The sequence below is a fragment of the Engystomops pustulosus genome, chromosome 3 (assembly GCF_040894005.1).
Source record: "Engystomops pustulosus chromosome 3, aEngPut4.maternal, whole genome shotgun sequence".
NCBI classification, from domain to species: domain Eukaryota; kingdom Metazoa; phylum Chordata; class Amphibia; order Anura; family Leptodactylidae; genus Engystomops; species Engystomops pustulosus.
Window position 1 is genome coordinate 155,590,027 of NC_092413.1, and position 17,756 is coordinate 155,607,782.

The 17,756-nt window shown below is 38.3% G+C and overlaps 1 protein-coding gene across 1 annotated transcript; it reads left to right on the forward strand.

Moving 5' to 3' along the window:
- The first annotated feature begins 4,382 nt into the window (after nucleotides 1-4,382).
- Nucleotides 4,383-17,552, forward strand: AHSG (alpha 2-HS glycoprotein). Its single transcript, XM_072142699.1, has 7 exons — nucleotides 4,383-4,661; nucleotides 5,383-5,490; nucleotides 5,742-5,826; nucleotides 7,675-7,838; nucleotides 10,382-10,495; nucleotides 14,140-14,229; nucleotides 14,632-17,552. The coding sequence occupies exons 1-7, from the start codon at nucleotides 4,398-4,400 to the stop codon at nucleotides 14,878-14,880; spliced, it is 1,074 nt and encodes a 357-aa protein (XP_071998800.1). The 5' UTR covers nucleotides 4,383-4,397; the 3' UTR covers nucleotides 14,881-17,552.
- Nucleotides 17,553-17,756: the final 204 nt, after the last annotated feature.

Below are 17,756 nucleotides of genomic sequence, written 5' to 3' on the forward strand. Positions count from 1 at the left end.
GCATATTGCAGCAAATGCTTACCGGTAACACCCGCGATCGGTGCTAGCACCGATCGCGGGTGTTTTCACCTCGATCGCCGCCGGCAATGCTGCCGGCAGCTTCAAAGAGATGGCACCGCATGGGCGCCGCCATCTTGTCGTGGATCGCTGCTCCCCGATGACGTCACGGGGAGCGTCGATCCGTCGCCATGGTAACCTCGGGTGTTCCGAATACCCGAGGCTACTTCGTTTTAACCCATGCATTACAATGTGCTAATTGCACATTGTAATGCATGGGGAGTAAAATCCACATATACTGCCATATAGTATGGCAGTATATGATAGGATCGATCAGACTACCTAGGGTTAGAGTACCCTAGGGAGTCTGAAAAATAGTAAAAGTAAAAATAAAAAAAAGTTTAAAAAAAAAAAATTATAATAAAAAAAACTAAAAATTCAAATCACCCCCCTTTCCCTAGAACTGATATAAAACTAAATAAACAGTAAAAATCATAAACACGTTAGGTATCTCCGCGTCTGAAAATGCCCAATCTATCAAAATATGATAATGTTTTTTCACTACGTTTAACCCCGTAACGGAAAATAGCGTCCAAAGTCGAAAATGGCATTTTTTTGCCATTTTGAAAAATATAAAAAAATTAATAAAAAGTGATCAAAAGGTCGCACAGTCCCAAAAATTATAGTAATGAAAACGCCATCAAAATTCGCAAAAAATTACACTATCCACAGCTCCGTACACCAAAGTATGAAAAAGTTATTGGCCCCAGAAGATGGCAAAATAAAAAAAAAATATTTTGTACAGGAGGTTTTAATTTTTTTAAATGTATGAAAACATTATAAAACCTATACAAATTTGGTATCCACATGATCGTACCGACCCAAAGAATAAAGTAGACATGTCATTTGGGACGCAGAGTGAAAGCTGTAAAATCCAAGCAAACAAGAAAACGTCACAAATGTGGTTTTTCACCATTTTCACTGCATTTGGAATTTTTTTCCCGCTTTCCAGTACACGCCATAGAATATTAAATACCGTCACTATGAAGTGCAATTTGTTACGCAGAAAATAAGCCATAACACAGCTCTTTATGTGGAAAAATAAAAAAGTTATAGATTTTTGAAGTTGGTGAGTGAAAAATGGAAGTGAAAAAACTAAAAAAGGCCAAGTCGTTAAGGGGTTAATTTAATAATACTAATAATTCTTTATTTATATAGCGCACAGATTACGTAGCGCAACACAGAGCTTGCCAAATCAGTCTCACACACTGCTTCTGCATTTTAGCATTGGGTCTGTAAAATATGTAGGTTGTATTTACCTAATTGTAAGAGCTACTATTATATTCTGATAATAACATTTTCTGCTTACCTCTTTCTGCCCATTTCTTTTCTGACTATCCCTTGCTGACAACTTCATATTGCATTATTACAGTGGGGGGAAAGTATTTAGTCAGCCACCAATTGTGCAAGTTCTCCCACTTAAAAAGAGAGGCCAGTGATTGACATCATAGGTGGACCTCAACAAATGTAAAAACAAATCCAGAAACTCATAGGGTCTCAATTTTAAAGAATTTAGTTGCAAACTATGGTAGAAAATAAGTATTTGGTCAATAACAAAAGTCTCCATACTGTGTTATAGATCCTTTTTGGCAATGACAAACATTTTCTAAAAGTCTTCACAAGGTTGGTGCATACTGTTACTGGTATGTTGGCCCATTCATCCATGCAGATCTTCTCTAGAGAAGTGATGTTTTGAGGCAACACAGACTTCCAACTCCCTCCAAAGGTTTTCTATGGGGTTGAGATCTGTAGGTATCCAAATACTTATGTACAAATAAATTCTTTAAAAATCAAACAATGTGATTTTCTGGATTTGATTTCACATTTTGTTCTACTAGTTGACAGCTGCCTATGATGTCAATTCCAGGACTTTTAAGTTGGAGATCCTGCACAATTGGTGGCTGACTAAATATTTTTTCCCCAACTGTATATCTTATTTTACTAGGAAATACTCTTCACAGTTATTAACATATTGGTGAAATTGAGCTTTATACATAGAGTTCTATATAAATCACCAGAATTGTGTAATATTGGATCATTGGATATTGCCCAGATTCATAGTTAACAAACAGATGTACTGCTGAATGCCATTTTTGTACAGTGGTTGCAGAATGTTGTCTGCAAAATGTTATCTAGATAGATGCGATCTGTGTAGAAAAGAGGGGATATGCGCAAAGTTAGATATTATTTTTATTGATTTTATAGTTGAAATCATGCACATCTTTATTACACAAGGCAGGTGGCACATCTGTATTATATTGTACTTTCCTCTCATCCTCAGATAGTAATAGATGATGTCCTAAGGCACTGCTTATACTATACACAGAGCATATGTAGTAGAGGAACAAGTCCAGGAAAGTAGAAACATATGAAACATGACGAAAAACATTTATAAAGGAGGAAAGCAGATCTTCCACTCTTACCTGTATCTTATCAATCCAAAAGGCTATTTTATTTCAATAAGATTGAAACAAGATACAGTAAAAAAGGCAGAAAAAGTTTAAAGTGTGGTTGATAGTAAAATGTGATACATTTGCCTTAGAATGAATTCATCCCGAGTTTTGGTGTCTGACTGGTTTAAAAGAAATCTACCAACAAAATCAAACATGATAAACTAGTGACTTACTCAAAGATCCAGGCACCATTACTGTGGTAATCTACTTATATGTGTTACCAGAGTCCCCCCATACTGCAGTTTCATGGGCTGTTACAGTGTGCAAGTCTGTGAAGTTTCAGCACCGAGGTAACTTACGTATCGTATACGTATAATTTTAAAAGTTGGTTTTAGGAGGAAGGGGCAATGGATATCAAATATATGAAGATTACCACTGCCGCGACGCCTGGATCTATGAGTAGATTTTCTCATGCTTGATTACGATGGTAGATTTCCTTCAACATGATCAACAGGAGCCAAGTTATTTGTAGTTTGTTGTCTTCACCAAAGAAAACTACAGTCCTTATTGCAAATTGAGCCGCATGTATAGTACGAGAAGTAACTGCTCCTTCTGATTTCATTCATAGATGTTAAAAGTTGTTGTTACTCCCGTCTCATACCAGGGTCTTCACTTAGGATTTCACCAAAAAATGTGAATAAGCCCTCTCCACTCTATCTGCAGAAGAAGGTGCTGATCGCGCAAGTGTGAGTTTCGCTTTGTGCGATCAGTATGTTCTGGAAGAAGAGGAGGGGGCAGGAGTGAAAGGGAGTTTTAAAAAAAAAAATGCAGTGTGACCAGCGTTTCACGGTGGGTGAGCGAACCTGCTGCTTGCTGCAACTACGCCCAGGGGACAAGAGAAACATGCTGGCAGGGAGCCAGATAAAATTGAGATCTAATTTATGTTTTCCACAATAAATTGCAGAAATTTTATACCAACTTATGGGGAATATGATGATCAATGCCTGTGGGGACATGGGTAACTCAATAAAATGGTGACAGATTTCCTTTAAATCTGTGTTGGATGGTTGCAAAGAAGTTTAATGTACTTTAGCCCTTGTGGAAGTACCTAATGATCTGACCTACAGTATATACCATACCCACTTTCTATATACCCCTGGAGGCACTATCGGAGAAGTGTCTTTTGCAGTCAAATATTTAGTCTGTGTTTGCAGATGATTATTTTTTTAGAGAAAAACTGTGAAGGTCTTATAGCTTATATCTACCTAAGTCTACCTTTATGTTGTCTTTGAGTTGTCAATAAATGTTGTCCCTGCCACTATTGCCATTGGTGTAAACCCATAACCCCCCATTAATAATACTGGAATACTCCTTCTGATAGCATTTAAGCCAAGTGCCCACCACTGAGATGTTCCAAATGACTGAACCAAAGGGACAAAGTACATGGGGTGAGTTTGTTGGACCAAACTTGCTTATGGGTAACTGGCTTTAGTCTACATACAGCAACTGAAAATACAGAAGTATGAAAAAAGGAAGTACAATCATATTGTGCATAGTAACTGTACTTTGATCTCATTACTAGCTGAAATTAGAGAAAAACTAAGGAAATCTATGTTATACAATTAAAAAGAATACATGAAAAGCCCGTGCATTTAAATTCATAGGCAATTTATATGTTTCTTATGCAGAAACTTCCTACAATCCAAACTTTTGAACTACTAAATGGATGCCCTATTATACCTATGTAGTATGATGGATATATGATCCTGTCACATTGAATATTTATGCCTTTGTGCAGACTGTAAGGTTACATTTCAGAAGTCCAGCAAAACAAATTGATTTTCCAAATGTTTATCCTTCTATTTCATGTGCACAGCTCTGAAATGCCAGAGCAAATATTTTCCCTGGCAATGATATGATTTATCTGCTTTATATAAGGAAGTTGCCATGTACAGCACTATTCCTATCTCCCAATCTCCAGAAGTAATCCAGGAACACTGTAACATCATGAAACTGCTGATTGCTTTGGCCTCGCTATTCCTTTGTTGGGCGGTGGTACTCTCTCTGTCACTGCCTAGACGCATTGTAAACTGTGATGATCCCGAAGCCCATGAAGTGGCAAACATAGGCCTTCAGCATGTTAATGCCATTCACAAAACTGGATATAAGTTTGCCTTAAACGCTGTTGACAATATCATCGTGCAACCTGTGGTAAGCCACAAATTAAAAAATGTGTTAATTCATGCTACAGTAACTAGATTGTAAGTGTTTATTGTTAAACATGTAAAAATGGACATACATGTCCTGGAAGGATTGCAATTTTTCCATTTTAGCATTTTTGGTCAAATTATTGTATTTATAGAATTGTATTGTATGTATAGAATTGTATTGTATTTATAGAAGTCAATTTGTGCTCATTTATGTACATAAGTACAGTTATTTTACAAGAGTTGCAAGAAATAGTACCAGAATGAAGGACTGTATGCAAATGACCCAGAGGGGCTCCAGGTTCCATAGGTCTTAATGGAGCCTGGTGCCTCTCAGGTTTATATGCATACAGCCTTTCATCCTGGATGTAGATGTCCTTTAATCTCTCCTGAAGGAGAAGAGAATCCAGGCACTTACATATTGCATATTTTTCTTATATATATTTATATATATATCTTATATATATATATATATATATATCTTATATATATTTCTCATATATGTTTCTTTCCCCTGCGTGCAGAATTTTGGTGCTCTGTGCCTTTTTGCTACCATTATTAAAATATGTAAATAAAAAACGTTAAAACTAAAGATGGAGTGAAGTAGATATTGAAAGTTGCCTTGTCATTACTATATTTTTTGTAACTAAACAAATAGTGATGTAAAATATATGGCAACATATAACATACAATTGAATGGAATTGTGTTTGTGTCTTTTTTTAAGCCAACTGGAGAAATCATATATTTGGAACTAGATCTCTTGGAGACAAAATGTCCATCTTTGAGTCCAACACCTCTTGAGAACTGCCATGTGAGACCAGTAATTGATCAGGTATGTAAAGTAGTGGACTAATGCGGACCTTAGTAGATCTACTATGTTTATCTCACAGTACATTTTTTTCTAATTTCATAAAAAAGATCATGTAATAGTTGTGCATCCCAGCAGTCATGTACTTCAAGTTTAATTTAAAGTTTATATTTTCTCTATGTACTGCAGGCATTGACTATCATATTTTGTGATATTTCCCTTTGTCTCCAACATGCTACTGCTACAAACATCACATAATGTATTTTTAATTGTAGGCAGTGGAAGGCGACTGTGACATGAAACTCTTTAAGCACAATGGAACCTATACAATCACTAAAGCCAACTGCAAATCTGGACTAGGTAACTTATTAATGTTTATTAAGTTAAATTATAGTTAAATTAGGTATATTATAACATGTATAAAACCTTGTTACATGGGAACTTTGAGTAACACTCAATTGGAAAACTGGTGTACATTTATTTGCTGCGCCTCTTGCTCCTTATTTATGAAGGACAACTTGCTCTGTTTTTGGGTAAAAAATGTGTTTTAGCAGTGTTTTGTGACACAATTTGTGGACCTAAAAGCAAGTCTAGAGAGTTCTATTTTACCTTCATGAATGAGGAGACAGTTCTTGATCTTTTGGTTCATGCGCCATATCATTAATCCCTTTCCCCACAAACTTTCATCCCACTGAAAATTATAGCACACTTCCAGTGCCACCCCCTGCCCAAATTAATAAATGCTCCCCACTGCGTTCTGAATTGTGTCAGTTCTGAAAATTGGTAAGCACAATTGCAAAGCTTTGGAATTTACTTCCAAAAAAAAAATTCTTCACATGCATAGCTACTTCTCCATTCACTGGATCTATGAGTTGGGTTGCACTAGAAAGAACTTGCACATGTATTTATAAAGTGTCTGTGCCAGTTTTTTGTGGTGGCTGCACTATGTCCGACAAGACTGAAAATATTAGAGCTTAGTTGGACTGTGCGCCACAATTCTGTTTGACGTGCAATGCAATTGCGTCTGCGCCACAATTCTGCAACATGAACAAAGTGTGCCAAAAAAAAAATGGTGCACACATCCATACAGAATAGACGCCACAATTCCTGAATCTGGAATTGCACACTACACAGACAATTTGTACATAGTGCAGTTTGCACTGTTTGTGATAAATGTGGACCATTCTGTGAATAAGCCATAGATGACAAAGATGGGTACACCCCTTACCATACCTCTGCGTTTTTTCAGCAGAATGTCATAAACTAAACTTTCGTAAACTGAATGGCCAGCAACACTGACCAAAGAATTAACATTTACAAGAGTATAGTGAGCCAAATGTAAAATTGCGGAAGCCACTCTTGGGTATTAATAGAAAAAAACATTTAGAAAGTTTTCTAACCAAAAACTAACAGCATACAGTAAAAACAATACATTTCAGAAAGGTATATAATGAACAAAATAGTGAAATAGCAATAAAAAGCCATTCTGAAAGTAAGGAATATGCACAGTAAACTCTTTTATTTTGTTTGTTGTATTTATTGCTTTTTCTCAGAACCTGTCACTAGATTCTAGTTCATTAAACTACTTGCACCCAAAGGTAGGTTATGAAATGTCCTTTTAGAATCCATCCCCCCCTTTATGTGAAACCTTGCTTGTTTACTTTATAAAAATTCTCCACAAAAGAGGAGAGGTTGCATAGGCAGTGTAACTTCAATTGCCCCTTCTATGGTACCTAGAGAGATGATTTTGGTGTAATATTAAAGATACAAATATTCAACTTTTAGGTTGCATCAGATAAAAAAATTATCTGTAGCTGGCATTTACAGCTATGTCTTTAACTGCCTCTATCTCTGGCTCTGATGTAATATTAAAGATGAGATCGTTCTCTTTAATATTACACCAAAACATTGTTTTCAGGTACAATAGCACTGAAGATAGGGGTAAAATGAAACTCCCCCAGCAGCCTTTAAAACTTGACTCATCGGAGGTAAAATGTGACTCTTGTTGACCCATATTCACATAACTTTGGATGAAATTATTTTATAGCTAAACACCAGAGGGAATTCTAGAAAAAAAAAATGTCATACCCTACCTTAGGTTGTTAATACGGTAGTTTAAAGGGGTTAAATCTGGTGACAGATTCCCTTTGAAACTTTTTACTTTACTGTTTTGTTATAATGTATAAAACTATGACTTACTTTCTTTAGATTCAGCAGAAAATATACGAAGAATCTGCCCTGATTGCCCACCTTTGGCGCCACTTAACAATACCCAAGTTGTGCATGCAGTTGATGTAGCCCTTCACAAATTTAATGGTGGAAACAACACTGCATTTTACTTACTACGTGAGATTGGTCGAGGAAAAATTCAGGTTAGAATGTAGATAAAAATAAAGTTAAAGTTGTTGATACCTTTTATTTGCTAACATGTCCTTTTGTGTATAAGTGTTAACCACTGGCTAACACAGCACATATCATTTTATGAAAATGTAATAACTTTGGATAAATGGTTCGTTGTAAATGGTATGTATTCTATGCTTGCTATATGCATTAAATAGATGCAACAAGGAGGTATGTTCATACAAATGTACGTACATTATCATAATGTACCCCAATAAGCAAACAAGTAGGGTATGACATTTCCTTTCTAGAATTACCGCATTCATGTTAAAGGGAACATGTCAGCCACATCTATCCCCCCCAAACTTAAAGTCCTTCCTCATTTTCTTTAGTGAATTGCTCTTCATGATATGGAAATGAGTCAGCGGCTCCTGTGAAATATAAAAGTCTGCATTGTCATCCTGTGAATTAAGTCAGCCGGGTGTTCCTTAGCTGAGTCAGGTTAAAACACCCCCTTCCTCTGGTAATGGCTGTTAACATGATGTACAACCCAAACCGGACTTCTGACTGAAGTCCATGTTTGGATTTCATCTTGTCTGCTGGTGCAGTGATGCACACAACATCAACAGAGGAAGACAGAAGCTGCTGGGGAATGGGTAAAGGTGAGTATCTCTGGTCCCAATTTAAGGGGAGGTTGCCACAATAGGAAGGGGAGATGAGAGACCACAATATAAGGGGGGGAGATAAGGAGACATTATATAGGGTGGTTATGGGGCCTCAATTTGAGGGGGAGATGAGGGGCCACTACATTAGGGGGATCTAGCAGGGGTAGAGGTTCTACCTAAAGTTAGAAGTTAACATCATGTTCACACAAAGGGATTGAATTGCATTTTAAAATGCATTTCAAACACAGCTGTTTTTTTCACAAATCAAAATATTTGTGGCTACTTACCAAATGCAAGCATTTAGCTCTAAACACATCTACATTTAGGGTGGAGATTCTCCAGCATTTTAACTTCAATTCAATTGCATCTTGTAAACATGGCTATGGCCTGTATTCACACTATGGCCCACATTTACTGAGGTCCTTGTGCCAGTTTTCTGTCGGGCTTTGTGTATTCCTTTTAGTGCAAACTGCTTGCACATGTATTTACGAAGTGTCCCAGACACATTTCTGGCACACGTGACTCAATTGTGGTGCACGCAATACTTTGTGACGTACGCTGCACTACTCTTCATGCAACGCATATTTGTGCACTGAAATGAGGTTTCCAGTGCTCAGTAGGACCATGCTCCATATCTAACATACAAATGTTGACAGAATTTTGTCGGAAGCCCTCTGTTAAAGGTGCCCCAAAAAAAAGTGGTGCACTCTGTTGGAGCAGTGCAGGGAGCCCCATATTCATGAAGAACAGGGGCCACAAATCCTGAATCTGGCGCCCTCTGCACAGTCAAAATTGCACATAGTGCAGTTTGCAATTATTGGTAAATGTGGGCCTATGTGTTTGCATTTTGTATTAAAACACAACAGGAAAATGCAACTTAGAATACATCTACACATTAACCACCATTAATAGTGATGTTTTTTTGCAATGAATTTTGCTTGATGCATATGCTGTGCATTTCAGAATGCAATAAAAACACATTGGGGGAGATTATGTCATAGTTTGCACTACATTTATAAAGGGATTTAGACAGTTTTCTGGCTTCCTTTGACTAGCTCAACAAAATGGGCATGGCCTGTGAAAAGGGGGTGTGTCCTTGCACCAAAAAGGTTTGTGCGCCAAATAGAATTTTGTCCTAATTTTCTGGATTAATGTAAATCAACTAATAGGAAATGCAGAGTATGACTAGAAAGTCTTATACTGCGCCAGATTTATCACCCAGAACCAGACACTTGTGCAGAATAAGTCTAGTCTAGTCTCTGCAATGTCATACCTTAAAACACTTTGTGATCTGCACTGTATGTATAATGTTCTGTGTGTGCAGGATCTGATGACATTCATTATAACTAAGGGTGACCTGATCTCTGGCTTTATTTGTGCATTCACACTTTCATACATGCACATTTCTACTATATTCAAAATTCAAACACAAACAGCCCTGCTACATACCATTTCTGGTATGTAATTGGATGACCAGAAGCATGTGATCAGTCACATGCTTATAACATCACTGCATGTCCTGGAGCTTTTTACATGCTGCCAGGACTGATATAATCCTGCACCCAGCAGCTACTGATCAGGAGTGTGCATGAGCTGGTAACCTCTCCCAACAACACCCTCCTGTCCTCTATCTAGCTATGGATCTCATGGCAACCAACCAAACAAATAAAGACAGTCAGACAGACCAGGTAACTGCTAGCTTCTAGTATGTTAGCTGAGAAATGGCTGCAGATAGCTAATGAGTGTAAATCAGAGAATTGCTTATTTTGGCTTAGTGCACAGCTAGGCAAAAGTTTTTATACTTTCCAGTTGTACTTTAAGTGTTTCCAAATGTAATTTTTATATGAAAAATATTAATAAGCTATAATTAAAATGAATCACAAATCCACTTTTCTCATTTTTATTTTTAGTCTGGCATAAGTAATTCGGTACATGTTGAGTTTGTTATTGCAGCAAGTAACTGTAGTATAGATGATGCCAGTTCTGGAGATGCTACATGTGTGGAGGAAACTGGACCTGATGCTGTAAGTATATGTTTTGATACATGTAAGAATATTAAGGCAGACTAACTAATTTATTCTTTAGCTTATTAGACATAAGAAGGCTTGCATACAATGGGATAGAAAAGCTTTATATCTTTAATTAAGGTACATAGCAAAGTTTATTAAAATAAACTGTACTATTTGAAATGTATCAAAAATGCTTTAAAAGTTTATTTACAATTTACATTTACATAACTCCTCTTTCCCAGCAAGCTGCAGTAAAAGTTTACGTAGAGCACATTATAAATGTAGTGCACGGTCATAGTATCTATACTAGTTTGGATTCTATAATTCTTTATTGTTCTTGTATCTACTTGGTATAAAAGATACATTTCAGTGTGCCATAATATGACAACATTTCAGGGTCTATGATAAAATTAGGTTACTTTAAAATTGTATGAGGTTTGGGCAGGGGAGTAACAACAGCAGTAGCAGCCATAACAGCTGCTATGGGGCCCGCAGTGTTAAAGAGAACCCGTCATGCAAAATAACCCCCCTAAACTAAATATATTTTCATAAACTGCCATTAGAGAGCATTGCCTCTATCCCTTCATTGTCCCTCTACATGCCTGTAAACCTAAGCAATGAGGTCCTAAAGCTGTATGCAAATGACCTGTGAAATGTCCAATGAAGCATTAGCATATTCAAGCTGTCCACTCTATTCATGAGTGGGAGGCACAGCCACACCCCCAGTGCTTGACTGACTGCCTGTATAATGATGTGAGGCTGTATAATGGTGTGCTTCCTGGTGCTGGTGGCCACGCCCCCTGCAGCCTGTGTGTGCATGTGTGTGTGTTTAGGAGAGATACAGCAGCTCCAGGCAGCCATGTTACAGCAGAACATGTCAGATTCATGTGTAGCTGATGTCTGTGTCTCTCACATGTGTATTAGGAGGATGCAGCATGTCAGCAGATGCAGGACACACATTAGCCATGCTTTACTATACATTACACACAGACATGAGGAGGAGAGGGGAGGGGGAACAGGGGTGACATCACTGCCTCTGACCATGTGACCCGCCTCATTTACATGATAAAGAATAGATGATTTTACAATGATTAATGTATGAAATAACTAGATAAAGGCTGGGATGGGATCCTTGTGAGCTGCTCCAACAGGTAGTAGTGACAGGACAAGTGACACAGACCTGATGACAGGTGTCCTTTAAGGTCACTGTGTCCAACAAGACAGAGAAAATGTGCACCTGAAGGGGCATGTTAGCTTAGTTGGACGCCACAAATCTGTCCGGTGTCCACAATTCTGCAGCATGAACACCCAAAAAAATGGTCCACACTTCCAGAGCAGTACAGGGGCACCGGATTCATAAAGAACACGGACCACAATTCCTGAATCTGGCGAATATGTATATAACAGTACACATCTTCCACAGTACATACCAGAGCCAGCAGCTTGAAAAAGAAACATCAGGGGGAGAGGGAGGGGACAGAAGAATGACAGGACTAGGGATGACTCATCTCTGATTCTTGCCGTGTACTTCCCCATGTGGTAGCAGCTACTGGGACAGATCTGTGTAAGTGTATAAATGTATATATCAGTGTATAAATGTGGTAGTATCCAAATATGTATATTTTCTGAGGGGCTAGAGGGCCCCGTTCAAACATCTGCTGTGGGGCTCTGTCTCTCCTAGTTACACCCCTGGGTTTGGGTATTAAAGCCATATTAAGTATGCCTTTCCTACATTTACCATATTCAAATGTAAAATTTAAAGGGGTTGGCCACTTAACCTCATGTTTTTTGTCAGTTGTTACCCCAGTCATTTTTATTATTTATAGTTTACATACTATGCTTAAAGAGGTGGGAAAAAAACAACTCAGCCCACATGTCATTTCAGCACTACAAGCTCTACTCACTATGGTTTCCAGTGCTCATGAGTCCATCTCTGAGGATGTCACAATTGTCCTTAATGTGACTTAGCCACTTACTGAACCAATCACAGGTTTCTTGACATAAATTACAGAAAAGAAGAAGGGAAGGGGAATATGTAGGAGAAAGAAAAAGTTGTGAGTGTATTAAAAATAAACTTTTATTATTGTTTTTAAAATTTAGAGTCTGTACTCTTTATTAATATAAATGGTCTAACAAAGTGGCAAAATTATCGTTGCCCCGCTGTTGCCCCAGCCACAAATAATACAGAGTGGCTCCTAGGGATAAAGATACAGGTGGGAGTCCCCTTATGATTTCTTTAATCCCTCCTGTAGAATAGCTGGATCCCACTTCTATTCGGTAGTGGGGATCTAGGACAGTGCTATGTGGTTCACTCTTAATGAGAGATCCCGAGGGACCTTAGTTGCTGCCCAGCGCGACACCGCTGTGTGCATGTGTCCGCTGTGAAGTATGAGGGGATCGCGGTGGTGCGCCACACCGCGCCTCCTCTCCTCTGGCACTGCACAGCTTGTCTAGTCTCAGGTACCGTGCTGTACGATACCGAGGCTGACAGTAGGTCCTATTGTGATCTTAAACGGCGATCTAACTGTATGTCAGTATCGCTACTGCATCTGTCCCTCTATTATTCTTTCCCTAAGTTGTGGCTGCGGGCATAGATTGTGTCCCGACACGTGTTTCGCCGAGTCTCCCCGGCTTCTCGCCGGGGAGACTCGGCGAAACACGTGTCGGGACACAATCTATGCCCGCAGCCACAACTTAGGGAAAGAATAATAGAGGGACAGATGCAGTAGCGATACTGACATACAGTTAGATCGCCGTTTAAGATCACAATAGGACCTACTGTCAGCCTCGGTATCGTACAGCACGGTACCTGAGACTAGACAAGCTGTGCAGTGCCAGAGGAGAGGAGGCGCGGTGTGGCGCACCACCGCGATCCCCTCATACTTCACAGCGGACACATGCACACAGCGGTGTCGCGCTGGGCAGCAACTAAGGTCCCTCGGGATCTCTCATTAAGAGTGAACCACATAGCACTGTCCTAGATCCCCACTACCGAATAGAAGTGGGATCCAGCTATTCTACAGGAGGGATTAAAGAAATCATAAGGGGACTCCCACCTGTATCTTTATCCCTAGGAGCCACTCTGTATTATTTGTGGCTGGGGCAACAGCGGGGCAACGATAATTTTGCCACGTTTGTTAGACCATTTATATTAATAAAGAGTACAGACTCTAAATTTTAAAAACAATAATAAAAGTTTATTTTTAATACACTCACAACTTTTTCTTTCTCCTACATATTCCCCTTCCCTTCTTCTTTTCTGAGACTACGTTAATAGGTGGTGCACACCGTGAGTGCTCTATTATTTGAACACACCGCGTGTATTCTTGACATAAATTACACATTACGTTAGTAAGGTCACTCAACCCAAGGATATAAAGTCATCGCTTTCCAGATGCACCGCTGGACAAACCCTTAAGCAATGGAATGGGAGGTTCTTTAGCAGGTGGCTTAATGACCAACCAAAGTGCGAATGTCCAATTTTGTCGGTTCAGTTTACCATTCATAGTAACTAGTAACCAAATGGTAAGCTGAAGTCCTTATGGTTATTGCTTCTTCAAATGTTTCATATAGATTGGATATACTAAACAGTTTCAACCTATAATATAGTTATGTTTACACTAATAAATTCCTACATTTTTTCTTTGTCTGTGTCACAGCATTTTGGAGCTTGCTCTGGATCAGTTGTAAAAATTCAGGGAACAGTAGATGAAGACGTCTCTGTGCAATGTACAATATATGAAAATCAGGTAATACAGTCATTTTGTAATCTAAATTATTCCAAATTTATCAAACTATTTCACCAGATCTCTATCTATCTATCTATCTATCCATCTATCTGTCTAAAAAAGGAAAAACAGACAGCACTCCCAGATTTCAGTGCTACACCGAAACTTTGCCTTGAAATACATTTTTCACCTGTATTTTTACTGAAATCTGGGAGTGCTGCCTATTTTTATGTGAAGAGGTTATGCCTAAACCCATGGATCTACACCCAACCTCATTCATTACACAGTGCTGCCTTGGACTTTCACTCTATCTATCTATCTATCTATCTATCCCAGATCTATCATTTTTGGTATATTATGTATCTAATATCTCCGGTAGGTAATATCTATTATCTAATTTCTTCTGTAAATCTTGTTTTTTAGCCTGGAATAGTGTCACAGGCTGGTGCACCACATGTCCCCTTGGCACCTTCACAGACTAATATTGGGCAACCACATTTCCACCATAACCTTCATCATCCAAGCATGGGCCCTCATTCATCTGAATCCAACTCTGCTGAACATCTATCTGCCCATGCAGGACATGCTGTTAAGAGATCACTTACTGGTGAACCTGTTCCCCCCAATGTTCCACTGCGTCCCGTGTGTCCTGGCAGGAAAATACACTTCTAAAATGCAGTTTGAGACATGGTTTTGGAGAAAACAATGTACCTTGACCAGCTGTTAATTTGTTTTGCTCTAGATATACAGATACAATAAGATAACAATTTTGATTTTGCAAGACAAGGGATTTTTCCTCTCCCTAGGAATATACATGGTGCTCTCTGAAATGCTTTAATACAGATGTTTATTCCGTCGTACTCCTGAAGCATCATCATCATAGTGCTAAGCGTGTAATACTCTTTAGATCTTTAGCCAACCACTGTTTCCCCTGACTCCTCCCTACACATAAACGTTCAACTTGACTAACCATACTTGTGTTTTCGAAGGGAGCTAAAATGATCTTCTCTGAAAATAACAGGGCAAATGCATGAAAAGGGGTATCCCGGACACATACCATTTAACCCATACAGGCTAAGCTCTCTTCTTCCTTCTTTTAGCATACCTGTATGATCGATTGAGTACATGCTGTGCAGCAGTAGTGTAGAAACTGGACACTCATACCATACAAGATAGAGTTATATGACCACTGCCACACATTACACCTTGACACCAAATCCTCTCCCGACAAATCAATACTTGCTTCTATCATCTTTGGTACTTCACAGTCCTTAAGAAGTCTCTTACTTCCCAAGTAAGTTAGAGCTAGGGATAAGTTTTGGGTACTTCCATAAACATCAAATGGTCCTTAGTTGTTAATCTTATATTGAGGGTCGCCCTTACTTATTGTAAGCAAGCTAGTATGAGCATTCAGATTTGCAACAGAAAGAATTAAAAGTAAATGAATTTATTCCTGATGCCAGTCTGAGTATCTTATAAATGCTTCTTCTCCAACATGTTAACTTTGATGTGTGACTGCCCGAGGACAAGGGTTTACAACAACTTAACTATGACCAGGTTCTGCTGGTGTCATAACAAATTTGAATCAAGGAGCTTTAAGATTTTTTAGTTTTAATGTACCATGTTATGGGATGGTAGACAGTTTAACTTTAACAGTTTAGTCTACAATACCTTCCTTTGTTATAAACATAGTTTTCTCAAAACTGCACATAGTAACCTCTGCTTCTGGTGGGTAATTCAGTGAAAACATTCTTTATACGCCTTTTTTTTACCAGTTTTTGTGAGTGTAACATAGGGGTGAATAAAAAAGTGATAAATAAAAGTCAAGTGATAAAAAACATACAAAACTCAAACATTCACAAATCAGTTGCTAAATCAAAATTTTATATACAGTTGCTAAATGGATATAACCTTGCTTCCACAAGAATAATATCATGTAAAAGTGAACATTGATTTGCCATTAGTTGCCATCAGTAGCAACAGAGATTTCCATAGCTTCACATACACATGTATTAGCATGTTAATCTACTTTCTAGCAAATTTGGAAGTTTTGGTTCATTACTTGATTGATTCTAGCAGGTACAGCTAGAGTAATGGTGCTAACATTCATTACTGCAGGTTTCTAAATATGTCATAATGTTTAACCTATACTACATTTATTCTTAATTTTAAAAAACCCAAGAATATGGTGCTCTTTTCTTTGCTAATAAAGTTTGTCAATAAAGTGTTTTTGTTTTTGTTATAAATTTCGCAACCACATAAGTAAAATCATCCTGATTTTATTTACTCTAAAATATATGAACAATTAACTGGTTGGTGCCAAAAATATGTTTTTTCCACCCATCAACAGGATAGAAAACTGACTACTATGAATACTAACGATCCGGGTTCCCCAGAATTGAATATGTAGGGAAACATGTGCAGCTGTTATCCAGCCTTGAGGCGCTTCATCAATCAAGTGCTTATTCTATGTCCTGTGCACAACCTTCCCAAGGCCTCATGCACACGACCGTAATGGGGGCCGTGATCAGGAAAAGATCACATCCCATATAGAGGTCAATGGTACCTGGTCAGATATATTATTCTGGCTGCGCCAGTTTTTTGTCTGACTTTGCACTGTAAAAACCTTTTTGGAGCTTGCACATGTGTTTAGAAAGTGGGTGTTTATGCCAGTTTTGTGTCACGGTTTACGACACTTTAGAAAAATGTGCACCTAAAAGGGTATGCCAGTGCTTAGTCAGAGTTTGCAAAACATTTATTACATAAATGGTGCACATTTCCCAAACAGTGCAGGGTGCGCCAGATAATTGACCAATATTCAATTATCTAGCACACCCTGCACATTCGTTAGACAAACCCAGGCAGCTTGCCTCACCTTTGGCAAAGTAGGGCAACTGTGTCTCTCCGCATACTGACAGAGCCGGGCGACTTTCTATGAAGAGGGGAGGGGTGAGGAGCTATCACCTTTCCTCCTCCTTCCTCCCAACTATGTGCTTGCCCAGGTTCCAGCCCATCTGCATGAGGTCTTATAGATAATTATTGTCAAAACCACGGGCTCCAAACTCAAGATTAGCGCAAAATATTTAATCTGGTATCCCGCAAAAAATTACACCTTTCAGCTCTGTACACCAAAGTACAAAAAAGTTATGGGTCTCAGAGAATGGCATTACAAGGATTTTTTTTTTATTTGCAAAGATTTTTACCTTATTTTAATGGCATAAATAGATAACAATAGTATATAAATTCATTTATGTAATTGTACTGAGCCAAGGGATAAAGGGGATGTGTCATTTTGACTGTACATTGAATGTTGTAAGAATAAAACCCTCAAGAAAATTGTGAAATTGTATTTTTATGTCAATTTTATCCCATTTTTTCTGACTTCCCAGTACATTTTAAAAATGGTATGTGTTCGGCAGATAACAAGCACTTACACGTCTCTGTAAACAGAAAAAAGTTATGGCCTTTTGAAGGTGGGGAGTATAAAATAGAAATTCAAAAACAAAAAGGCATGTGATAATCAGGATTCCATACAAAAGTATTTTAGG